Source organism: Chelmon rostratus, chromosome 1, assembly GCF_017976325.1.
Source record: "Chelmon rostratus isolate fCheRos1 chromosome 1, fCheRos1.pri, whole genome shotgun sequence".
Classification (NCBI taxonomy): Eukaryota; Metazoa; Chordata; class Actinopteri; order Chaetodontiformes; family Chaetodontidae; genus Chelmon; species Chelmon rostratus.
The window spans coordinates 21,314,724-21,340,741 of record NC_055658.1 but is presented as its reverse complement, the minus strand read 5'-3'; the positions used below and the strand labels follow the sequence as shown (position 1 = coordinate 21,340,741).

The 26,018-nt window shown below is 43.1% G+C and overlaps 1 protein-coding gene across 3 annotated transcripts in view; it reads left to right on the top strand.

The window, feature by feature from the left end:
• chd9 (chromodomain helicase DNA binding protein 9) overlaps positions 1-25,460 on the top strand; it is a 70,610-nt gene extending 45,150 nt beyond the window's left edge. For 2 of the 3 annotated variants that reach the window (XM_041941368.1, XM_041941384.1), the window contains 27 exons: positions 294-470; positions 769-912; positions 2,270-2,525; positions 3,575-3,785; positions 5,638-5,833; positions 6,106-6,288; positions 7,923-8,108; positions 8,208-8,318; positions 8,509-8,708; positions 9,025-9,224; positions 9,360-9,519; positions 12,648-12,737; positions 13,585-13,688; positions 14,073-14,190; positions 14,337-14,394; positions 14,481-14,529; positions 14,752-14,998; positions 15,155-15,360; positions 15,913-16,788; positions 17,049-17,218; positions 17,744-17,974; positions 18,926-19,103; positions 19,385-19,533; positions 19,711-19,941; positions 20,278-20,427; positions 20,786-20,890; positions 21,300-25,460. In XM_041941368.1, coding sequence (XP_041797302.1) covers positions 294-470; positions 769-912; positions 2,270-2,525; positions 3,575-3,785; positions 5,638-5,833; positions 6,106-6,288; positions 7,923-8,108; positions 8,208-8,318; positions 8,509-8,708; positions 9,025-9,224; positions 9,360-9,519; positions 12,648-12,737; positions 13,585-13,688; positions 14,073-14,190; positions 14,337-14,394; positions 14,481-14,529; positions 14,752-14,998; positions 15,155-15,360; positions 15,913-16,788; positions 17,049-17,218; positions 17,744-17,974; positions 18,926-19,103; positions 19,385-19,533; positions 19,711-19,941; positions 20,278-20,427; positions 20,786-20,890; positions 21,300-22,292 — 5,979 coding nt within the window. In that variant the 3' untranslated portion in view covers positions 22,293-25,460. The remainder of the gene's footprint in view (positions 1-293; positions 471-768; positions 913-2,269; positions 2,526-3,574; positions 3,786-5,637; positions 5,834-6,105; positions 6,289-7,922; positions 8,109-8,207; positions 8,319-8,508; positions 8,709-9,024; positions 9,225-9,359; positions 9,520-12,647; positions 12,738-13,584; positions 13,689-14,072; positions 14,191-14,336; positions 14,395-14,480; positions 14,530-14,751; positions 14,999-15,154; positions 15,361-15,912; positions 16,789-17,048; positions 17,219-17,743; positions 17,975-18,925; positions 19,104-19,384; positions 19,534-19,710; positions 19,942-20,277; positions 20,428-20,785; positions 20,891-21,299) is intronic. The other variant, XM_041941376.1, reaches the window with a different exon arrangement.
• The last annotated feature ends 558 nt before the right edge of the window (positions 25,461-26,018 follow it).

Here is a 26,018-nt window from a genome sequence, read left to right as displayed (position 1 = left end):
TGCATGAGGATGTAAATTTAATAAGTTTCTAATGTTAACAGGCACAAAGAGCAACTCCAAGGGGTGCAGCGGAGAAATATGTACCTAAAATATGAATGTGTTGACATTATTTGCTCTGTAGTTCGCACTCATTATTTTCTCTCAGAAAATTGCTCAGCACTTGTAGAACAGACACGATTTCTCTTGTATGAAAACACAGATGAGCTCTTAAAGTTGTGAGTATTTGTTTTACAAATGCTTTAAAAAATAATTTGACAGAGTGTGTCCCACATCTCTCCCCTTCCTGTCATCAGGGTCGTGCGTTGCGAGGAGCCTACAGGTTCCAGGCTGTTATCACCACCTTCGAGATGATCCTGGGAGGCTGTCCCGAACTCAACGCCATAGAGTGGCGCTGTGTTATCATCGATGAGGCCCATCGGCTTAAGAACAAGAACTGCAAGCTGCTAGAGGGCTTCAAGCTTATGAATCTGGTACATATACAACCAACTTGGAGAAAGATTCAAAAATAACTCCTCATTTCAAATGTGTGCATTGTGAAAGCTGCACTGTCTGGTTTCAAAACTAACTCTACCTATTTTGACTTAAACGCAAATCTCTGCTTCCTGTCATTCAGCGTACAGTCTAGTATGTAGGTTTGCCATGAATAAAATGTTATACAGCATCATCGATAAAGTAGCCATTTTAAACCGTTTGATGCAGCTCTTTAGACAAACGAGACTGATTGTAGATACTGAATCACTGCTCCTTTATCAATGTTGTTCCTTTCAGGAGCACAAGGTCCTGCTGACGGGTACTCCTCTTCAGAACACAGTGGAGGAGCTTTTCAGTCTGCTGCACTTCCTGGAGCCAGCACGCTTCCCCTCAGAAAACACCTTCATGCAGGAGTTTGGAGACCTCAAGACTGAGGAGCAGGTGAGCCCACGGAAACACAAAGAATATATTCTGACATTTTATGACTTGTGAATACTCTGAATTGATAATGCCCAACATGTGTCAGAGAAAACATAGAGTATAAAAAGGTATAAAGTCAGATATTAACATGTCACAGAAGCAGGTCAGACAACATTATTTGAGCTTCTGGCGCAGTTTTTGTCGCCTTAATGTTTGCAATTGTTCAGAGGAAAACCTATTTTATTGTTGTTGTATGAAAGGGCAGCCAAATTATTGTCTCCTAGAGCTCCACAACACACATCGTTGCTGAGATATAAAGATCCTCTTGGTACAGATGGAACCCTTGAAGTGGGGCTTTTTCTAACTAGGCCACAGTGACATTTTGTACACACACGCACACACACACACAAACGCATGCACACAAACACACACAACATATGGTGGATAATGATAACAGATAATGGGGTATTATGCCACTCGTTGAACAATGTATTGACACAGTTGCTCACAAGAAAAGGGATTTTTAGCTTCCTTCTACATATTGCCGTTTGGCATTTCATTTTTAGGCAGAAGCACTAAAGAGATGCTCAAAAAAAGACCATTAAAACATGTTTGAAGTGTGGTGCTCATGCTGAAAGTTGAAATATTTGGAACAGCGAGTACTCAACACACGGCACTAAATCTACAGGCTCTTTGTGCCAGTGGGAATGTGAAATCCTCTTCATAGTAAAAGTTGCTAGTGTTGTTAAGAGGTACTTTTTCAACACATAACAACTGATGTTAGACCAGGCCCTGTATGCGTAATAAAAAAAAGAATACTGGTCGGGGAAAGCTGGCCCACTCCTGGGGGTCTAGTCATAACTAACCCGTGATACTGTACTGTTTGCACAGACATTGAGAAAACTGGTTCTGCATCAAATGCAAAAAAAAAAAAAAAAAAAAAAAAAAAGGACCACTGGATTTAAAAATACATGTACAATATAAAATTTTTACAAAATAATATCTACAGCCAAATATGAATAATATACAGAATATGGCATCATAAAACATATAAAATAGCATAGGTTGGGCTAGTCTAGTGTTTGGTGACTCAGACTTTGATGGTATTTGATTACGTGTAAGCATATAGTATCCCATTGTGGCGTTTCTCTCAGTTGGCTGTAAATTTGAACTGTCAAGTTCAGCTGGTTTAGTACATAGCACTTTTAATAGTTTGTTGCTTCTACCTTGTGACTAAAGCATAAAAAAATGTTTGTAATGATATGTATGACACTGCTGTTTCAGTTTTAATCAGAACCAGTGCAAACACAGCATGTGTAACCCCAGACCAGTGTTGTATGGATGTAGTTCAACTCTCTTTTCATGTCGGGGACCACAGGTACAGAAGCTTCAGGGTATCCTGAAGCCCATGATGTTGCGGCGGTTGAAGGAGGACGTGGAGAAGAAGTTGGCTCCTAAAGAGGAAACCATCATCGAGGTTGAGCTCACCAACATTCAAAAGAAATACTACCGCGCCATCCTAGAGAAGAACTTCTCTTTCCTGGCTAAAGGAGCTGGCCAGGCAAATATGCCCAACCTGGTCAACACCATGATGGAGCTGAGAAAGTGCTGCAACCACCCCTACCTCATCAAAGGTAGGATGGTACTTTTTTAAGCATAAATATAGGGTCATTGAGTTAAATATAGTTTAAATGTACAGTTGTGACCTTGGCAGGCATATCAACAGAAGGTCTACAATTCCACAATTTCCTGTTTAGTCTTCTGGAGGTGTTGGGGAATCATTTTAGAAGATTTAGGTGCTCACTATAATTTGATACCCTAAGTGATTGTTACATGAGACTCTGCACACTGGTAATGTTGCCTTAAGAAAGCCATGAAAATCTCAACAGATTTAGTAGATATTGCACATGCACTGAATCTGTCTAGTGTTTTGTTTGTGTTCCCTTTTTAATTAAACCGCAGAGTCACAGTACGTACGTCACTGGGACCTCACATCTACCCTATTCTGGTGAATGGGATACCTCAGGAATGCCTTGAGGGAATTTCTTCAAATTTGGCACAAATCTTCAGTTGGATGAGCCGATTAAATTTTGGTGGTCAAAGATCACTGTGAGATTGTTACCATATTTCACATTTGGTCAGACACTGAATTGGTGACACTAATCTTGGGCGTCCACCTTAAAACTGTGCTGATTGTAGAGATCTTCTGTGTGCCAGGTTGAAGCGTTGTAGTTCACCACAAGCTCATTGCTTCTGCTGATATTGAGCTTCAGGTGATGTCATGTGATGAAGCTCTCTATCAGTCCTCTGTGCTCCTCTGGAAAAATAGTCTCTAAGTGAAGACAACATGTTTCTCACTGGAAATTATTCACGGGAAACATACATTCAATATAGTGATAACTTCCATTTGACCGCAAAATACACTTAATACCTTTTACTACATTCCTTCAAAGTCTTCTCTACATTTATAGCACTCTAAAAAGTTGAAATTCAGTGACAGGAAAGGTATTTGTTACAGATGTGCTTCTTCACTTACTTATCTTGCACTTGTACTGTCAAAAAAAGAGTAAAGCTGTGATGTTCTTGAATGACATATGAATATTACATAAAATCTTGTGGAAAGAAAACATTAAAAGCATGAAAGACAGTGTTGCTGATGGTATCCGTGTCTTTGATATATCAGGAGCAGAAGAGAAGATCCTCGAGGACTTCAGGGAGGTGTACAGCCCTACTGCCATCGACTTTCACCTGCAGGCCATGGTGCAGTCTGCCGGGAAGCTGGTCCTTATTGACAAGCTGCTGCCTAAGATGAAGGCCGGAGGGCACAAGGTGCTCATCTTCTCCCAAATGGTGCGCTGCCTGGACATCTTGGAAGACTACCTCATTCAGAGAAGGTAATGGTGACAGATGATGCAGGATTTGTTGTCTACAGCTCAGTTGGTGGTGTCGTGCTTTTGAAAAACACACATACATATTAAATGCAGAAATAAGTAACTATGAGATTTTGAACTGGAAAGTGCGTAATTACACTGAAATGAGGGAAGTTCTGCTATGTCTTCGCCCATGTAGGAAAAAATCAAGTTGTGCATAAGATTTGCTTTAGAGGTTTTTTCTCTTTTCATCATCTACTTAGTCCTGCTGCTAAAAAATATGAAGTCACACTCATCCTCTGGCTTTATTGCATTTATAACGATTCAACGGAAGCACCAAATCTTGTGCACGTGGCAGACAGGAGTTAGTGGTGCAGTATACTGGGAACACTCAGCAGCTGCTTCACATGTAAAAGATGATGTGACTTGTATGGCTGCATATGGCCAGGGACAATATGTCTCTATTCCTATAGGGCTGTGTTTTAACATCAATACATGGCAGCCAGTTGGCACCAGCAGCATTAGTGTTTACAGGGATGGAGTCCATTGTTTCACCACAACAGATGAGTCAAAACAACACATCCATCCATCCACTAATGTTCTACATCCACTCATGTTCAGGGTCACAAGGGACTGTAACATATCCCAGCATGCACTGGACAAAAGGTGGTGTAAATATATACGTCATACTGTACATATACACGCAAACACATTAATACATTAATTTCCACACACCAAGTTGATAATGTCTCAGCATCACCATGTGTTTTCAGTTTTAGATATCTGTTTATATACAGGAAGTAGAATCTGCCTTTTTCCCTGTCCCGTGCAAAATGCGTGATTTTTAGACCTATAATGAGAATGAATGAAAAGAGAAAGTCCACAGAGCAGTGGAGCAGCTGATGAAGACGATGGACAATGATTTGGTCTTAAACCATGCCCATAAATCTACTATATACAATCTAAGGTACTGCCGAAGTGCAGCGTTGCTTTGAGAATATAAATGTGAGCTCCCACCTTGCTTCCCTCTGTACGTGCCTGGTTCTTTCCGTGTCATCAATGTCTTGGGCCCAAAAAAAAAACTGAAAAGGAGTGAGTGGTCAGGAACATTTACCAAGACGATCACAGGGAAATCTTTACAACTGGCCATTTGGTTTCGAATTTAATATCATTTAGGAATTTAATAATTACAGATGAGAGATTGTGTTTCTGGTTCTCATCTTTGTCTTTATTTTTATTCTGAAATCTCCCAACTTTCACTCCTCAACCTTTTCCATTTCACTCTCCCTTGTCTCCCTTTTGTTGCTCTCATGTCCCCCCCCCCTCTCTCTCTCTCTCTGTCTCTTTTCTGGCTTCCCACCAGCAGCTGTAGCAAACCCTAAACTATTGTAAACATTAGATTCTGTGCAGCGCAGACCTCAGACAGGGTTCAGCAGCAGGCTACAGAAGCCCTCAGGGCTCCACAACAGCAGACAAGTAGGGGTTTCTGCAAGGCTTCTCCTGACTGACTGGAAGTGGATTACCCTGGGGAGGGCAGGGGGTCGGATTGTGGGAGGAGATGAGAACGGACACAAGGATGAAAGAGTGTAACCACTCCTTGTCGAAACAGTTTTATCTTTGAAGATACTGTTTCCCAGGTGTAAAATTGAGGCAAAATAAAATTGGAGTCGATAAGTATTATGGCTGAGTTACGAGAGGTTAAAATAAGTTGTTAAAAGCTAAATTTACTAACTCTTTTCTCAGGAAAAGGCAAACATGACCAAAATGTAAGACGTTTATTGTTTAGATAAACTTTTACCTAAAGCTCAAGGTACATAACTCACATGAGTTACTGCATGTAATATTCTCTACATTTTTTCTTTTTTTTGCGATGCAGGTACTTGTATGAGCGGATAGATGGACGTGTTCGTGGGAACCTGCGCCAGGCAGCTATCGACCGCTTCAGTAAGCCCGACTCGGAACGCTTCGTTTTCCTTCTGTGTACGAGAGCTGGTGGCCTGGGAATCAACCTCACGGCAGCAGACACCTGTATAATCTTTGACTCTGACTGGAACCCGCAGAACGACCTACAGGTACAACACAACCACACACAGACTCGCTTAGGAGCAGATGCAGCATACTACTGTATATTTGTACTATTAATGTTTAGGCATTAGATGTTTTTGGCATTCTGATCTCTTGTGACGTCTGCTCACGTGAACACTTGCCAAAAAGTCTCCTCAATTTTTAAAGTTGGCGTAATTTAAGATCATGTGGCGTTTGGGTCAAACTAAAGATATGACCACTGAAGCTCCTGTTAATACCTATAGTGCATGCTTCATTCAGTTTTTTCTGCCCTTTGCAGGCCCAGGCTCGCTGCCATCGGATCGGTCAGAACAAGGCAGTGAAGGTGTACCGTCTGATCACCAGGAACTCGTACGAGCGAGAAATGTTTGATCGCGCCAGCCTCAAGCTGGGCCTGGACAAAGCAGTGTTGCAGAGCATGAGTGGCCGAGATAACAGCCTGGGAGGAGGCGCCGGGGGAGGGGTAAGTTTGAGAATTGTCCAAATGGTCTGGAATAGAAATGGGGAATTAAATCATTTAGTCATGTAAATTATGTTCTGTTAATTGTCAAAGAGTGGTGTTTGTTTTCATACAGTGCTCGTGATGAATACCATCTATTTCACAAGCTGACCTTGGCTGGACTGAAATCTTTCAGTTCAACTATTTCATCATTAAATCATTACACAAATGAGCAGGAAACAGCAAAGGCCTGGTGTGGCACCAGGATAATTATAGAGCAATGCGTACCCATTTTTTATTGTGCCCACTGTCTCCTCCTACTGAGTTAAGTAGACTAAAATCTTTAAACTTGAGTAGATCTTAAGCTTGACTTTAGTTTAAGGAAATTAATCGCACAGTCATTATACAATTACAGTGAAAATCAGCCAAGCAAATGAACCTACAGAGTTGGAAAGTTTCGTAGCAGAGGCCAGAAAATTGTAGCACAAGTATAAAACATGTTGCATCTCTAAAAACAACAACAAGCAGTGCAGTTCATCACAATCTGTCTATCACATGCGTTTTTTATACAGAAAATTCAGCGAGTCACGATGATTTTAATTGTGGATAGACCTCCTCGCTTGATAGGCTTTAGGAATTGGTGTTGGATGTATGGACTTTGACGGCTTTGAGAGGCTACAGTTATCAAGTAGAATAGCAGTGTGTCATTGATTCATCTTACATGCAAGCAAGGACACAAACCCTCACCTCACACAATCAAGAGGCTGTGTCTACATCTGTGTGTTCGGTTTAAAAGGGCATTTTTTGTAAGAAAAACAATCTCCGTCCAGCGTTTCAGCATTATTAAAGGCTGCCACACACATGCATTGCAGAGCTGTGTTGCACGGGTGCTGCGGCAGTACTTTCATTCATCGTACAGACCGATTTTTTTTCGTAGCACATGTCACACTATACAGCCCTGTTCTTACACTCACTAACTGAAACTTTCCTGTTGTCATCGTGTGAGTATGGGTGAAGTTCTGAAAATATAATACGCAAGATTTCTTCCCGTTATCTTCCCAATAATGACAAAAGTCAACAGTTTCCAATATAATCAGTCCTGAATGACATCAAAGGAAAACTGTAACAGATGGCACACAACGAGAAGATGCCAAGCTAAGAAAAAGAAGTGTTCACAGACCCAAAAACTTGGAGCTCACTCTTAAAATTTCCACTTGAAGTAGAACCGATCCTATTAGAGTCTAATCTCTTTGTGAGGGAGTGTGTCAGCAGCATGTGAAGTGTGTAGGTGGATGTTTATCTGCTCTCGGTGTCCTCTGAGAATTATCTGAAGTATGAGGAGGTTGAGCTATTAGCAGGTTTCCACATCTGGTCTGACTGAACATATTTGCATAATAAACACCTGCTGGGGTTAGATACAAGGCAGCTGATGTTATGGTTTTAATAATCCAACATGTATATGTTTCACAGTGTGTTGTGTATTTGCCACGACTTTTTTTCTTTGAGAAAATTGTAAAGTTTTGTTTGTGTTGTGCATTATGTAGCATTTGCACCGCAAATCAATTTTATAATCTGTTTGGGTGATATCATTTATTTTTATTAGTTGGGTATAGTTTCTTGATGTTAAATGTTCATCTCCCTTTCACCTCAACTCTCAGGCAGTGCAACAGCAGCTGTCCAAGAAGGAGATTGAAGATCTGTTGCGACGTGGTGCATATGGGGCCATCATGGATGAGGAAGATGAAGGGGCCAAATTCTGTGAGGAGGACATCGACCAGATCCTCCAGCGCAGGACAAAAACCATCACCATTGAGTCTGAGGGGCGAGGATCCACCTTTGCTAAGGTGAATGAAATGGATAAATGCGACCGCTCTAACACAAGTGATACAGTCTAATTTTTGACCGTGATTACGGTTTGACATGATTGTGATGTCTGCTTTCAGGCTAGTTTTGTTGCATCAGGAAACCGCACGGACATCTCTCTGGATGACCCCAACTTCTGGGACAAGTGGGCCAAAAAGGCTGACATTGACATGGATATGGTCAACGGCAGAGTATGTACTGCACCACAAATAATAGAATGTACAGAGCAAAGCATGATTGCAATATTGCTCACAAAGATTTGTTGCATCTCACAAAGTGTAATGCCTGGACATCCAGTATAGTTGCAGCCTTCCTTTATTTGAATAATAAGAAAGCCCTTTGCTGAAATTCAGCTCTCCCTCCATTTCCTCCATTCTACAGAACAGCTTGGTGATCGACACTCCTCGTGTCAGAAAGCAGACAAGGCCGTTTAGTGCCACCAAGGACGAGTTGGCAGAGCTTTCAGAAGGCGAAAGCGACAGTGATGAGACCAAACCTAAGCTCAGGCGAAACCATGACCGCCTCAACAGCTATGGACGCACAGAGTGCTTCAGAGTAGAGAAGAACCTGCTTGTTTATGGGTGAGATGACTGAAATTGTTTAAGCCGTTAAACCAGAGCAACTGCGTTGATCTTGTCAATAGATAGGACTGAGCTCATGTTTTTAAACAGAAAGCTGACTGAAAGTATGTGACAGGATGCAGGAAACATAAATCTATTACAGTCACTTGTGCGGTTTTGCCCAGTTTCCCTTACTGTGTATACTCTAACTAGTCCCAGTTGTAAATGAATGAACCAGGCTGTCATCACTCTAAGAGCCTTGTAAATGTTGAGTTTAACAATAAACATTTCCCAAGTAGTATCTGAGCACACTTTTTAAAATGTCCTTCTTGTCCAGGTGGGGTCGGTGGACGGATATTCTCAAACATGGGCGTTTCAAGAAGCAGCTGACAGAGTGGGATGTGGAGTCCATCTGCAGGGCCCTGCTGTCTTACTGCCTGGTCCATTACCGTGGAGATGACAAAATCAAGAGCTTCATGTGGGACCTGATTGCCCCTACTGAGGACGGGCGCACCAAGGAGCTGCAGAATCACCTTGGTGAGTCTCAGGACTTCCAGCCGACATTTAAGTTGAGCTTATTACAATAGTGGCACATGGAGAGGTTAGACTAAGAGGGAAACTATCGCTTTTCCTCTATTGCACCTATAACTCTCAATCTCCTTGTTCCACTAGGTCTATCAGCCCCAGTCCCTCGGGGCAGAAAGGGTAAGAAGATGAAGACCCAGTCCAGCTCTTTTGACATCCACAAAGCTGAGTGGCTAAGGAAGCACAACCCAGAGCACATGCTTCAGGACGACGGCTACAAGAAACACCTCAAACACCACTGCAACAAGTAGGTGTTTCATTATCCCACTAAGCTGACACTTTAACGAGTTCAATTTACATCAAGTACAACAGTAATGTACAGGCAACCAGCCATTTTTAATATTATATACAGCTCTTAATAAGAATGCAGTAGTAGTAACCACAATAGATAGGTTAAATGTTCTTGATTATCTGCTGTCATAGATAAAAGAGACAGTTGTCTAGCGTGTAATATTTTTTCAGCATTTAACTTGCTTACAGTGCACATGGTGACTGATAGTCTATAGTCGGGTTGTTTTATCTCTTGTGGGCGAGAGTGTGTGTGTGTGTGTGTGTGTGTGTGTGTGTGTTCATTTGTCTGTGTTTAAACCTTTTGTGCTATTATAGCAACTGGCAGGTGGTCATTATTCTCTTCTAGCACAGATTGTATCAGTTTATTTTTAATAGAATGAAGCCTGAATATATCAAAATAAAATTTGCACATGGCTAAAATTTTTAACCTTGGCACCTCCAAACCACACTAATTAGGAAGCACTGAAAGGTCTATTGGAGCCGACAGTCGACTGATTCATTAACGGACGTGCATCGCATCGAGACCAGCTGACTGATATGATTCTTAACGAGACTTCAGCCCAGCTAATGGCCGTCATAGATCTCTCTTATTTACAGACAGGGAAAAAGATGGCTGCTATCAAAACATGGGCCGCTGCGATATAAAGCGAATAGATGGCTGCTCCTTTGTAAAAGGGGGGTTTGTGTCCATAGGGCTTTGGACGCAGAGCGCTGAAGCTTCCATAGAAAGTTCTCCATTGTCTCCTGGTCCAGTTATGCTGAATCCAGGGATTGTCTGATGTGTGACACGCCAGGCAAATGGGGACGCACAGTCAGCAGGGTTTGCTGACTTCTGCGTTTTCAGTCCGAGGACCTGGAATGTGACTGGTGGAGGGGGGTGGGGTGGTCACTGGCTTCCTTTACAGGACTGTAAATGTAGGACAGAGCTCCGACACAGGAATGGAAACTATAGGAAGCAGTGGGAAATGGTTCCCACTGTTTCCAACAATCTGAAAGACCAACAGGGCAGAAAATCTGATCACCATGGATCATCATGTTGTGGATATCTTGTTCCAGGGGCAGTTTACCTGTGCTTTGCATCACATATTCCTTACACACGGTACACGCTGTAGTAAAGACGTGAAACAAGGATCACTAAATTTGTTTTGACATGTCGGATACAGTTTTGAGAAAGCACATAAAAAATTCATAGTGTTTGTGTGTTTTGAATCAGAATTACATCAGTGACTTGGTATCTCCCTGTTACGCTGTTTTTTGTTTTTTTTTTGTTTGATGGATTGTTTTCTGTGAACAGACCATGAGGGATTCTCTGCATGCCACTCATGTCATGCATACTTGGCTTATTTGCTTCTGAAAGACTGTGTATGACTGTGCTGAGATTCTGTGCAGCCTCTCCGAACCACATCACACACGTGTGCACTCACTCACACACACACACACACACACACACACACACACTGACTACCAAAGGCTTGGATGGAGAGTGATGAAGGTTTGTGCTGACAGGCAGAGGAAGCAGCAGCTGCTCCTGGGCGGTTCCAGTCACAAAGGAGGGTAGAGGAGGAAGAGGGAGGAAGTTCAAGACTTTGATTTACCAGAGCTACAAGTCCAGACTGGTCACCACAGACATCCATCACTCCGACAGACAGACAGACCTCAGAGCCCTGCGGTTTTTCCTGCTCCTGTCAGTGAATCGGGGTGGATTTGGGCTTATTAATAACAATATTTAGCTGAATAACAGTGTAAGAAAGATGGAATTCCTGGTTGGATTGTATGTACGTATGTGGTCATATGTCATATTTCAGAGCGGCAGTCCACAGTTCTTTCAGTGTTTTGAAGCAGCACTGTAGAGGACACTGACAGGAGAAGAGGCCCCAGGAAGACATAGATAAATGTAGAAGTTTTGGTGATAATTTGTTTTATAAAGTGGGTGAAAACGGTATCTCTGTAGGTAAACTGTGACAGTGTCTACTTCTTTGAAAATTTCATTCATAAGAATAGGAGACTGCAGTGTTGAGACATCAGTAGTCTGGCAACAGGTGCTAGATAATGCTACTGATAATGAATAAAATTAAATGGTACGGGCAATTGGCAAATTCATTATTTTTCTTATCTAATTTGCATTAATTTGGTTTGGGAGGGGTGCTAAGTGTCTTCATTCAGAAAAGCAGAATGTGTCAAGTTTCCTAAATTTCCCTGCTCATTTGACAATGTCAGAGGAGCAGACTGTATCCTCTGAGGTGTAGCCATTCTGTAAATAATGATTGTAAGACAGCTAAAAGCTCCATAGCGGTAGAAATCCTCCATAGAGAATTTCCCTCTTGTGCCAGAAATCCTTAAAACCCTCTGTGCCGCATTTTTTACCAACAGCAACAACAAAGCATGATTGAATTTAAGAATCATTTTGTGTTCAGACAAAATGATTACACAGAACAGCTTTCTACATTAAGCAAAATCTCAAGGCGTGCCAGACGTTACAGCCTGGCACACCAGCGCACCACAGTTCGCACCACTTCACTGTCGCTCAAAGCCTGCTGGCTGTGATGTGTGATCATGCATCACAGAGCTAATGTCTCCCCTGTGAGTCAGCCTCTCTTTACCTTGTCAGCCTCGGCTTTCCAGCCTTCATCTACTGCCAGAGCACAACCACGTGACAACCGGTGAGAGACTGTCGGCTGTTCGTTCGGTCCTCTTAGCTGTAGCGGCGGAGCTGCTCACGACTCCCTGCGAGGTCCTTACAGTTACATGGACTTCAGTGCAAAAATCAATAATTCATGTACTATGTGTCCTAGTCTGTGGAAGGCCTGTACAGCTAATGCTTTATAGCTGAACACACACAAATCCTATTAGACAGTTGTACGTATTACACATAAATTAATTAGAGTTAAGTTGTTGCTGCAGTGTACATCACCAAACTTTTAGGGTTACAGCTGAATTGCCTCACATTGCACTCATTTGCATTGTGTTCAACAGGTTGCTGCGTGTGGGTGTGGGTGTGTTTGGGTATATGTGTGTTGGTTCTGCTCGCTCAGCGTTTGTGTGTGGTCGGGGCTTTGTTGTGACCAGTGGGTTTTCTCTGCGCAGGGTGCTGCTCAGGGTCAGAATGCTCTACTACCTGAAACAAGAGGTGATAGGAAGCCAGGCCCAGAAGGTGCTGGACGGCGCAGACTCCAGGTGAGCTACTGAGACGTTACCTTATCTTACATACATTTCCTTTTCTACTGCTTGAGATTCTTGAAACACAGTCACTTTACCCAACAAATACATTTCCCATAACAGAATAGATGGTGCCTAACACCCTGCCCATTACAGTCCTGACCTGCTTATATAGTGGAATAGCTGGATTCATGAAACACACAGAAGATCAGATGGATTTAGCAGCTTTAGTACACCTCTTGGCAACAGTAGAGTTTCTGTGTCAAGGTGAAATATTTGCCTCTTCTTTAATTGCAAGTGTAGTCATTACTCTATGATGGTATCAACCTGTTGAATAAAGAAGCAACTTATCAGCCAAATGAATAAGTAGGTTGTAGAGCTCCACCTGCTGGTTAAAAAAGAGGAGCAGTTTGTCTTCTGTTTTCTGCCATACAGCGCTGTTGAAAATGGTGAACAAAAAAAAAAAAAAACACTATACTATGTTTCACAATTCTCAACGTGTTGTTTGACAATAAAAGCAGAAGTGTTTCACTAACAGCAAATGAATACAGGAAATGAGAACAAGGAGGCACCTCTTTTAAATGATGATATCATTTTCAATATATTTAAAAAGACAGAGGACCTTAGATGAATGCTTCTCTACAATAAGCCATGACTCAAACAAAAACAAATACCTGCAGAATTCTGGGTCCTTAAATTTCTGGCTTCTTACCACATTTGTGTAGATTTACTTGGTTCTCACGTCATGTTGCAATAGAGAAACTGTCTACACCCAAACTGTGGTCAGTGTGTTGGATGTCAGTCAGTGAAGTAAATCAACAAAGATTCCCCGACGTAATATCTGTTTAAACCTCCTCACCTTTAGTGAGATAAAGATCTGGGTGCCAGATCCTGACCACTCCGAGCTGCCAGCCTTGTGGTGGGATGCCATCTCTGACAAGTGTCTGCTGCTGGGTGTCTATAAACATGGTAAGAAGTTCTGTCTGTCACTTTTCATTTAATAACATGATCCAAATGAGAAACGTGATCTCTAGTGTTAAAGTTTAACGCAGCAAGTGCAACAAGGAGATAAGTCAGTTCCCGACACGAAACATTAACAAGCTACATGTACTGCGTAACAGTCTGCATATTTGTAAGTTGTGTAAGTTCTTATAGGTCTTCTTTTAACAAGTATCAGATTACTTTAACTGATGATTTTGGCCTCCCTATTTTTAGTTATGTGTGTTTGCCATTTGATACCAGATTGTGGGAAATCATCCAACTTGTGTATATTGCCTGGTCCCTATCAAAGAGCATTAGCAAGTATTATCCTTTGCTAACTTTGATAATTGCCTGTCCTCCTTGCACTCCCAGGATATGAGAAGTACAACACTATTCGCGCAGACCCTACCCTGTGCTTCATAGAGCGTGTGGGACGACCAGATGAAAAGGCCATCGCTGCCGAGCAGAGAGGCAATGATTTCATGGATGGGTGGGTCCATCACACTTGTCCTGAGCCTGAAAAACATTATGCGGACTTTGTTTCAGCGTGCTTGGCTTAAGTTTAGATATTTTTTGACATTTTGTCAGGTAGGTTGTCAAGTGCAAAAATGACACAAACTTTATCTGTGTATGTAGGGATGTAGACGATCCAGAGTACAAGCCTGCTCCAGCTCTGCTCAAGGACGATATGGAGGTAAGGCCACATGAATCAAAGTTGGTGTTCTGCTAAAGCATTTTGTGTTTTGTCCTGCCATAAACACACACTGTCTTTTCATGCAGGATGACGCCTCTTCCCCTGGAGACTTGGTTGTCACTGACAGTGCCGGAGGTGGGTATTAGATGTTTGTAATCCACAGTCGATACTTAGCATTATCCTGATTACAAACACAGGGTTCCTACAGGCGGGAGAAATGTGGAAAAGTTGTGAAATTTGAAGTTAGGATGCACAACATGGTTCCTGTTATTTCAAGAAAGACAACAAATAAATAAATAATGCCACTCTGATTTTGACATTTGAATGGTCTGTGTTCTGTATGCTACCCTGATCCAGATGCAGTTCCACTGACAGAAGGTGAAAACATCTACTGGCCCTCGTCCTCGGTGCTGACAGCCAGGCTGAGGCGTCTGATCACGGCTTCTCAGCGCTTCACCAAGAGCCGGCAGATCCTCCAAATCCACCAGACTCAGTCTCAGTCCCAGCAGACCATGATACTGTCAGCTCCACTCTGCCCACTGCCCCCCACACTCAACGACACCCTCAACCCCAAGATGGCTGCTAAGATTGAACGCCAACAAAGGTCAGAACACAGAGCAGATCAGTGTTTGGTTGAAAAATAAAATAGACCTTTGTGGTGTTGATCAATGACACAATGTAAAGTAAGAGTATATTATTGTAACAAAGATTATTGTGTATGAAGACTGTTTCCACAGTGTACATTTTTCACTTTCCTCAGATGGACCAGGCGAGAAGAGGCTGATTTCTACCGTGTGGTCTCCACTTTTGGTGTTGTTTTTGATCCAAACCTCGGTCGGTTCGATTGGACCAAGTTCAGGGCCATGGCTCGGCTGCACAAGAAGACTGACGAGAGCCTGCAGAAATACCTGTGTGCTTTCACTGCTATGTGCCGAAGGGTGTGTCGCCTTCCACCCAAAGAGGGAGGTCAGAAGCCTACATGCTTATTAACACACACACAAAGACAAACTGTCAAAAAGTCAGTGACTTTGCTACACCCTATGATCACAACAAGAAATGATGCTTGTTAGATAAGTTGGGGTGTTTTGTCATGCTTGTGCTGGTGTTTGTGAAATGGGTCTTATACCTGTTTTTACATATATAGGGTCAAATCACAATGTTTAACACTGTGTGCCATTTCCTGAGGTCATATACACTCTTCTTAAGATGATATTGTTAGCATAGCTTCAGGTACAAAAGTATGTGTGTGTGTGTAGATATATTTATATATATATATATAATATGTACTGCCGTCATTCCTGACTGTGAATGTTTTTATTCTGGTTGGTAGCTTCTTGGTAAATAAGCTGGCTCAGCAATACTGAGGTAGAGGGGCTGATAAGGTTAATAATTTGTGGAAAGATAAACACTGATGTTTAAACTCCAGGCACAAACAGATCTTTGGGTTGTACCTGTAGAGCAGCCTTTATTTCCTCTCATGCGCTTCCTTTCACATCTGCTTCTTCTTCTTTGTTCCAGACTCTGCGGTGGACCCGTCTCTGAACATCCAGCCCATTACAGAGGAGCGAGCATCTCGCACCCTGTACAGAGTAGAGTTGCTTCGCCAGGTGAGAGAACAAGTCCTTCGCCATTCGTTACTCTATGAACGCCTGTCGCTGTGCCAAATGAGCTCTGACTTACCCGTCTGGTGGGAAGCTGGTACCCATGACCGTGACCTGCTAATTGGTGCTGCCAAGCACGGCGTCAGCCGCACAGATTACCACATTCTGAGAGACCCTGAGCTCAGCTTCATGGCTGCCCAGCGCAACTACAGCCAAACAAAAGCTGCGCAGCAGCAATCCCGCACATCCACCCCGCTTCTAAACCCTCAGTGCCAGGCCACCAGTTCAGTGTTGACAGGCTCTCCGCTACCTCCACCTGCCCAGAGAGACACAGAGCCCTGTGGGGTTGTACCCAAAGTCGAACCAGCCTCAGAGGGGGAAGAGACCAGGGAGAAGCAGGGGGAGAATTGGAGCCCTCCTCGAGCACCAGCTACTCCCACAGGTCTGGAGGAGAAGCCTGTTTCTGAGGCAAGGGACAGTGAGAGGCAGATGGTGGCGGCACGAACCAAACCCCTCACACCCAACTCCTCCGAGAGGAAACCCAAGAAGGCCAGCAAGAGGAGCCGCAGGGAGGCTAGGCGTGGCTCGGAGTCTGACTCAGATGGCTCCTCCTCAAGCTCTTCATCGCGCTCTTCTTCCTCTTCTTCATCATCTTCTTCTTCTTCGTCACATTCCGGGTCCAGCTCCTCCTCCTCTTCCTCGTCTTGCTCCTCTGGCTCTTCATCGTCATCGTCGTCCTCCTCATCTTCTTCTGATGACAGCGATAGTGAGGGTGAGGAAGGGAAGAAGAAAGGTGAGTAACTTTAACAAAAAAACTGTATTATTTAGTATTTTTCCTTTGGACCAAATACACATTTCACTGAATTACTAACCAGCTGGATTGTTTACATTAAGTCTTTTCCTGGTTTCCAGCTCCTCTTTGGCCCATTGGCTCTGGAGGACAGTGTTTACTAATTATTAATAATGACATGAAAACGTAACCAAGAAGTAGGCACGCTGGAAAGAGTTAGGTGTGTTTCTAATGTCTGTCTCTGTGTCCTGACACAATCTCAGTGCCTGCAGCAACAAGTGTAAAGGGCTTTGATGAGGACAGTGTGGCATCTCTGAGCACCACACAGGATGAAACACAAGACACCCATGTGGCTGAGAACGGCATCACAAGCAACTCCTCGCATCCTTTCCAGGGAGGAGGGTACATGCTCGCTGCATCCTACTGGCCAAAGGTGAACCATCGTGCACGTGTGCATATACAGTTACTGATACACGACAACGCTGCATGGCTTACAAAGCATCTGAACTCAAATTATACTTTCTGTGCCTGCGAGTGAGCAAAGCATACATTTTGTCGTCAGAGGGCGTACATGTAGGCTCTGCGCTGTCATCTGCGTACCTCCAATATTCATGGCCACTACAGCGATCCTGTAAATGCCAGTCTGCTGCACGTGTGCAGAACTTGTCCTCCAAGTGGATTTCAATAGGTAGTATAAACAGCACTACACATCCGTGATGTCCACAGCTGTCCGTGTACGCATCCACTTGGTGGTCAACTGCATTGTTCTTGTAGGTGTTTAAATGGAGTGTTGAGCTATGAGGGGTGTATTTGATAATTAAATATAACACATATTCGTCTCTGTTGATAAGTTTTAAAGATGGAAGATGTGAAAACAAGTCAATATGAAAACCTACTACAAGGAAGTCAAACTTGCAGGAGTTCGAGTGTGCTGATTGCCTGTGCTGTTTTTATTTAGGATCGAGTGATCATCAACCGCCTGGACAGCATCTGCCAGGCGGTGCTAAAGGGCAAGTGGCCTGGAACACGTCGGGTCTATGAGCCTGGAGGTGCAGTGGCCTCCTTCTATACCACCAAGCTGCTGGACAACGCCAACAGCCTGTGCGAGGACCCCTCTGCCTCGCCACAGGGGTCAAAGGTGACCAAGCATGTTCCAGAAAACAAGGAGTTCTCAGTAAAACTCAACGATGTATGTTGATTTCTCCCTTCTTCCCCTCCTCCCTCCGCTTCGCCCTAATCCTAGGACCCTACCACTTCTGCTGCCATTACCGGTGCTAGCTGCCGTGTTCAGCATGTTTCTCTGGTTTTCTTTCTTCTTTCCTGTGGGTATGATTAGTGGTTTTGACTGCCTGGCAGGAGGAGAGATTAATTTAATAGCAGCCTTCCTCTCTTTTCCCACACACTCAATTTGAATTGGGCTCTGAGGCTGTGATTACATGAGCACAAATCACTCAGTCATGAGAATATAATAAGGTTCAGTTTGAAACCTCTCTATACTGAAGGGGTCTTGCTTTTAATCTGATTGAAATGGAGACCTCGGCTGTGGGTGTTCTCTAATATGCTTCTAGGCAACGTGGCAATTAACTCGGCAGGCTTCATACTTGCATCCATTTATTTCTTGCTTTTGTGTCGCTTTTTGATAAGCATCCCAAATTGTACATTTTTTTTGACCATCACAGACCTTCAAACACCTGTTGCTTGTTGCCTATTAAGTTTTGATATGCTGACAGCAGCTACCTCTTTGGCATGGCTTCCCACTACACTCCAAACTATGAATGGACAATACCTGCTGCCCTACTAGCCACTACCCACTGTGTGTCCATGTGTCCCAATATTACTAACAAGAAAATACCTGAGAAATATTTTCTCCTATTGTAAGAAATTCTAAGAAGTGAGATGACATAAATTGAAATACCTACAAGGATAAAGTATTAGAGATATGAAAATAACATCAGAAAAATTTATTTTACAATCCCTCAATCACTGGATAGACAGGCAGAGAAAGGTCCCATATGAAATGAATAGTCTAAGAAGGAATAAAAATTTAAGCAAAAGTTTCTCCTTGTTTATAACTCTGTTTTCTCTGTGAGTGGTCATGTCCCTAAATGATTCTAACACCTTTTTTCGTCTGTGTCTGTAGCAAGAGGGAGGTCTGAAGTTGACCTTCCAGAAACAAGGTCTACCTCTGAAGAGGCCCCTGGAGCCGGAGGAGGGTCCCCAGGCCCAGCAGCAGTACCTAGCCCGCCTTCACGAGCTGCAAAGCGCCTCAGACACAGGCCTGGCTGACATCACCAAGCCTCAGTGCAGCTTCCAGACTGGTGTGTTTATTTAAAATTCAGCAAATACCCGAAGACCTGTGTGTCGAGACTAGGTCATCCTGTTTTCCTTTACTGCCACTAGATGGCAGCGGAGTATAGTTTTGATGACTTCAAGGCTACGTGGACAGTAGTCATCCTCTCTGGCCCTACTGGCTTTTCATAAAATACCGCACAATAGCTAGAGGTGAAAGTTCTAAAAAGCTAAAGGTCCGAAAGCACATGTTTAATTAAGGCAATAAATGACACGGTAGTTCATAGCTAACAGGCTGGTTCCTCTGCAGTGCCTCCAGATCTGACTGGTCAGATGAGGCCAAACGGAGTATTGGATGGCCAGCCAGTGGTGAAGAAGCGGAGGGGAAGGAGGAAGAACGTGGAGGGGATGGACCTGCTCTTCATGAACAGGAGTAGAGTCCCTGCTGTGTCCGATCAGGTATGCAATTTGTCCTTATTGTGCAAAAGCAGTAGCAGTTTCTGGTACCTCAGCTTCAAATCTGAAATTCTGATTCAGTGTTTCAACATATACATTTATCCGTGTATGCCATATACAAGTGTCCTGTATGTGACTAGTAGCGGCGTAAATAATATAAAACACTGCTTTTATCACCAGGTGCCTCCAGGGTGGGGTGGTATTGGCCAGGTGGGCATGACTGTGGCCCCTGTGCTGGGCTACAGCCAGAGTTCCAGTCAGGTCCCCACGGACACTGAGAGCAGGGTCCCTGTCATCAACCTGAAAGATGGTACCCGGCTTGCTGGGGACGACGCCCCCAAGAGGAAAGATCTAGAACAGTGGCTGAAAGAGCACCCGGGCTTTGTGGCAGACACAGGAGCCTTCATCCCTGTGAGACCAATTTCTTTCTTCTATCCTCCCCCAATCATGTTACAAGAAAGTAAAGTGGTTGTGTTGTTGTGTTAAAGGTAAATCCCTGGGATTATTTTACAGTTGTAGGTAATAATATTTATGGAATTAATATGCTATATGTTTAGTGAGATGGACATGCAGGCAAATGTTTAACGCACGTACAGAATAAGGCTGATAAATAAATACACCCACAGGTGCAAAGTTTGATGATGCAATGTATGCAAAAACAAGTGAAGTGCTTGCTAGGTTGTGCAGAAATTAACTGCAGTTAAGACATTTTCTTCCACCTTGAAAATGTTTCCATTTCGTGTCCAGGGGGTAAATAAGATGCAAATGCAGTTCCACTTCCAGGACGGGCGGCCCAAGCAGAAGAGGCACCGCTGCAGGAACCCCAACAAGATTGATGTGAACAGCCTGACAGGAGAGGAGAGGGTCCAGATCATCAACAGGAGAAATGCACGCAAGGTGCGTTTGTGTGTGTTGTTGTACGAGGGATTGAGTGTGTCATAATCGTCTCTAGAAATTATGCCATTAATGGCCCATACTTTGACATTGAAAAACTGGATTGTAGCTCTGTTAATAATCACTTTTGACAGATTTCTTGCTCTAGCTTTCACATTGTCCACTAAAATGAAAATATGGTACAACTACTATTTTTACCTTTTTAAACGAGGTTGTAAAGACAGTGATATTTTAATGATTAGTAGTCAGGTTGACAGAGTACCGTTCATGTGTCTGAAATGACTGCATGTTTCCTTAATGTGTAATAAGTATCTTGTCTGTTGTGCACTCGGGTTCCCGTTGCCTCTGATCTGTCCTGTAGGTTGGTGGAGCCTTCGCTCCTCCTCTGAAGGATCTGTGCCGGTTCCTTCAGGAGAACCCAGAGTACGGAGTCCCACCTGAATGGGCTGATGTTGTCAAGCAGTCGGTGAGTCACAAAGTTAAAACCGATCAAAACTTTCACTGGAACCGTCATATCAAGAAAGGCTATTTTGAACCATATCAGTAACAGTTGTCATTTTTTCAGGTACAATAGCCAAAACTAATTCAACCTAATACAACTGCCCAGCAACAAATGCTCTCATGAAGGTCAAAACCTGTTTTAAAGAGATGCTGATTCAACTTTATGGTTGTGAAGGGTGTAGCTTGTGGTTCTGTTAAAATGTATTGTGTTGTGCTAATGACACAATGAGGAAAGACTAAACAGTGTCAACAAAAACATTACAACCTTCATGAATGTAGGATTGGTTGCAGGTTGCTGTAGTTCTATCTAGGTGCGCCTGATAAACAGCCGCAGTGATGTTTGTAAAGCTGCTAACCGTGCATCTGTCTTCCAGGGTTACCTGCCAGAGAGCATGTTTGACAGGATCCTGACGGGACCCATTGTTCCTGAGGAGGTAAGCCGGCGTGGACGTCGCCCTAAGAATCCCCTGGCCAAGGCGGCAGCGGCGGCAGCGGCAGCAGCAGCGGCACCCAACCCAGCAGCCTCCGCCCTGGGATTGAACCCCCTGCTGGCCAACGGCCTCCTCTCTGGAATGGACCTGACCAGCCTACAGGCCTTCCAGCAAAACCTCCAGAGCTTACAGTCCCTGCAGCTCACCGCTGGCCTGATGGGGCTGCCGTCCGACGCTAGCAACCTGGCTGCAAGTAACCTAGCTGCTATGTTTCCCATGATGCTGTCTGGTATGGCTGGATTGCCAAACCTGCTTGGCATGAGCAGCTTGCTTGGGAAGCCTGCTCAGGAGGGTGCGGGAAGCTCCGAGGAGAAGGCAAAGGGAGCAGCCAGCAGTGTAGCAGGAGAGCCGTCTGCATCTATAGCCCCACCTCACACCTCAGACACCAAAGGAGAAAGGACAGAGGGCTCAAACACAACTCCTTCCTCCACTTCCAGCTCCACTTCCTCTGCCACCGCCCCACAAAGTGCTTCAGCTGCGTCTGCAGCCTCCAGTAACCCACTGTCTCTTAACCCCTTGTTACTCTCCAGTATGCTTTACCCAGGGATGCTTCTCACTCCAGGCCTTAACCTTCCTGTGTCTGCCACACAGCCGCAGACCTCAAACACTGACTCCACTCCTCCTCCTCCTCCTGCCGTCTCCCAGTCATCGTCACAGGAGACGGAGCAGCCAGTGGCAGAGAAGGACGGAGAGGAGGATGACGAGGAGTTAGAAGAGGCTTTGGACGAAGAAGAAGAAGAGGAAGAAGAAGAAGAGTCAGCAGAACAAAAAGAAAACAGTGGTCCTGAAGGTTCGGGGAAAGCCGAGTCATCTTCATCAGAGTCTGGGAGCTCTTCCTCCTCATCAGATGATTCAGACTCCAGTGATGAGGACTGATTGGATGAATATATATATATAAATTTATTTATGTATCACCTAGAAATGTATACATATATTCACATCTATATGGATTTTCCAGCACTTATGTTGCGATTTCTGTACATGTAAATATAAGAACTAACTAAAATGTTGTGTAATAAAGACAAAAACTAAAAAAAACACACAAAAAAACAGGAAAAACTGACTTAAAAGGAACTGAAATAAAATTTCAGTTTTTGTTCACAAGGTACAGTCTTGTTTTGAGACATTTTGCATGTCAGACTTTAGTAGATTTCTGAACTCTGTGAACTTGTACCACACAATTATGTACAATTGCAACAAAAAAAAGGCATTATTGTAATTATGTCAGGATTTAATTTTATTAAAAAAGTGAAACTACATCAACATGCTCGTTGAGCTGTACTAATATATTTTGATTGTTGGGGGTTGGGAGAACGACACTTGACAAACACTTTGGTTTCTCTTGTAAATAGTCCGTACTTTTACAGGTTCGTTGACACTTATGCTTTGCAGATCATACGTTGGATATGTCAGCAATAACTTGGGCAGCTAATGAATGTCACTGAAGCTGTAGATTCTCTGTCTGCCATGTTCCACCTCTGTGCACAACTCACGCACCCTCACTTACCTGTCGCCTACCTTCATATCACGCTGAGAAATCCACCTCTGCATTTGTTCGCATTCCTTGTTGGAAACAGAATTACCTGAAGCTCCCTCTGGAACATGGCCTCAAATTGGGGGAAATCTGTAGTATTATTTTTTTCAATCAAACACATAATGCTTAAATCCTTCAAAATGGATCAGAATTGAATTGTCTGCTGTGATTTCTTCTGTTTAAAGGTTTGGTTTTCCACATGGATATCTAATTTTAGAAAAATCCACATTTTCTCATCACCTTACAAACATGTCACAACATGTCCAAGGCGCACTTTAGCTACTCACAGTAGGCGTACACGCTCAATTGCATGTCTGTTGATTTTGACTACACTGTCTAATAAACTCTTTGAGTTGTGGGGACAGAAAACAACCTTTTAAAGTGTGCCAAAAACTGCCCTTTGACCCTATGAGGTCCTGACAGAGTTTTGTGGTCTCTATGTAGAGGAAGAATTCAGGATTCTTGATTACATGGATATTATTACTACGACCCCGGCGTATTTTACTGCATCTTACCTCAACTGTGCTAAATGGATTGGCTTCACTGTGCAGATGTACATGTGCACGGGTGTGTTTCTTTGCTTCCATGTACTTAATGTCCTCGTCTCTGCTGGAATGTGTGTGTCAGAGGCCTTTTTCTTTTCTTTTTTTTTTTTTTTTACTGAGAGCTTCCACTGTGTGGCTTGTTTGGCTGGACTGCTCTTCTCACCTGGTGTATCTACTCTTTCCATAACTTTCCAGCATGAATGTTGTGTCTTAAGGAGGGGGGCCTTGCCACCTACGACTCGAAAAAAACACGTTAAACGTGTTGTTGACCTTCAAACATGTCTCATTGGAATTTTGGGGGAAATAACAGTGTTTGGATTCTGTGTTGCATGTCCCACCTGTCTACCAAAGTCATACAGGCACACTTGGCACAAGCACAAAATAGTTCAAATCCTGGCTAAGATTGTAGTAATTGTCACCGTCTTCGACTGGGTATCAACTTTAACGGTGCTGGTCAGGCCAGCTTCAGGAACGGCGGAATAATAACAGCTTGTGTTGCTGGGGGTTTGTAGGGTGGCTGTGTGTGTTTCACTTCTTCCTCGGCTCTGTGTTGCTGATGAATGGAGCTTCAGCTAGATGTAGAAGTGCCCTTATCCTGTACCTCACTCTCTCATTCAGCTTCTGTCTGACAGACTGCGCAGATTCGTGCTCCATGCTTGTGCATTTTTGTTCATCATCTCTGCACATGTTCATGTTCAGCTGTAACCAGGATACACACAAACACTGGAGTTCACTCAAGCCGAAGTACCTTTTGTAATTTCCTCCAGGACTGCTGTTACACAGTGGACTGTTAGATAGGCGTTTTGAAAGTGAGTTCTGACGAGGTGAGGTTTTTGTTTGGACTGGGGACGAGAGAGCAACCCCCCCCCCCACACACACACACACACACACACAAACACACGCACCCCTTGTTGGAAAACCCCACTGAATTAACTCAGTCTGTTAAGTTCTGAAGTATTGCTGTAGCATTGTTCTCCAGTGGGTGAAACCATGAACAGTCAAGCCGCTGAAGACGCGTCTGATTTCTAATGTTGCTTTAAAGTGATTTTCTTGTATGCCTGTTCTGTGTGTGTGTGTGTGTGTGTGTGTGTGTGTATATGTATATGTATATATATGTATATGTATGTATATATATATATATATATATATATATATATATATATATAGACTTTGTCATGGGTTTTGCTTGCAATGCAATTGCATTTTTTTTAATATTACTAACAGTACAGTATTTTTCTATGTCTGAGCAATGAACTTACACATGCCACTGTCATTTTGTATATCTGCACCTCTGCTCTCTTTAAATTTGTAGTGCCCTTATGCAAACACCCAGCCATTGCTATTTCTGCTGTATGTGATTGATCTAACGACTTTTGCTACTTTTTGTTGCCCCACAGTGATGGGTTGATGGATTGATGACTGTGCTGAGCCTCTTTAGGACACAAATGGAAAAATGGTAGACGTAAGATTGGACTTTCTGCTTTCATTTTGCTTTTCTTTTTAGATTTCTTTCCCTCTAGGTTGTACTGTACAAGGACTCCCAAAGCACTGCTAGTCTAAGGGGAGCAGTGTTGAATCTGCGTTAAACACAGACACAAGTGAACCGTGACCTATATGCAAGAGGAATGACAAAACACACTACTGCTGTACAGGGAGGTTTTCTTTCAGTTTTCATATGTGAAATCACTGAGATGACAAAACTAGCATCATTGGTTCTGTATTTTTATTTTAAGCTTGATAATATCCTAAATGTCACCCTGGTCAGTTTTGTCTTTTTTTTTTTTTTTTTTTTTTTCATTGGACAGTTGTAATATTTGCCAGTTGTGGTCTGTGTAGTCAAAATAATTCTTTATGTAGTGCAGGAAAACGCGTCTTAAAGTCATTTGTAATTTATTGGATTACTTTCTATGAAGTTCTATAGAGGAAATTGAGGTTTAATTATTTTTATTAAACATATTCTTCTGACTATCAGTGAAGTGTGCATTTGCCTGTTGCTTTGTCTGGGGGCCTTATTCGAAGAAATCATTCATGTCAGGAACTTTTCTGTTCATTTCACATGTGTGAGCTTTCTTACTGCTTCACTCTTCTACTCTAGGCAGCAGATTCAGCTGCACAGTCAAGCTCCATGGGCCCAGAAAGTCTTTTCATATTGAAAAAAAAATCCACAGTGGCAGAAAATAAAGTCCACTTACTGCAGTTAAGGGTTCAGTAACCTCAGTTGAAGCCTTTTCTGTCTCTTTCTCCCTACTTTTTTAAAGTTGAAATGTTTCATTTTTTTAATCAAAGTGCTGTAGTTATAAATCAGAACATGGTGGGTAGTAACAGTATTCAGCATGCAAGTAGCAAAAAGGAGCAGGAGAGGCTTCTCTGCTCATTATGCTACTATAATGCAGTGTTCAGTACGCAAGTGCTGCATAAAAGTAAAAAACTTAACTGCACGTTTAAATGATGATGATCCACCAAATAAGAATTGTATCTTAAAATGTACTTCATAATATACTGCTGCTGAAAGAAAGGTTCATA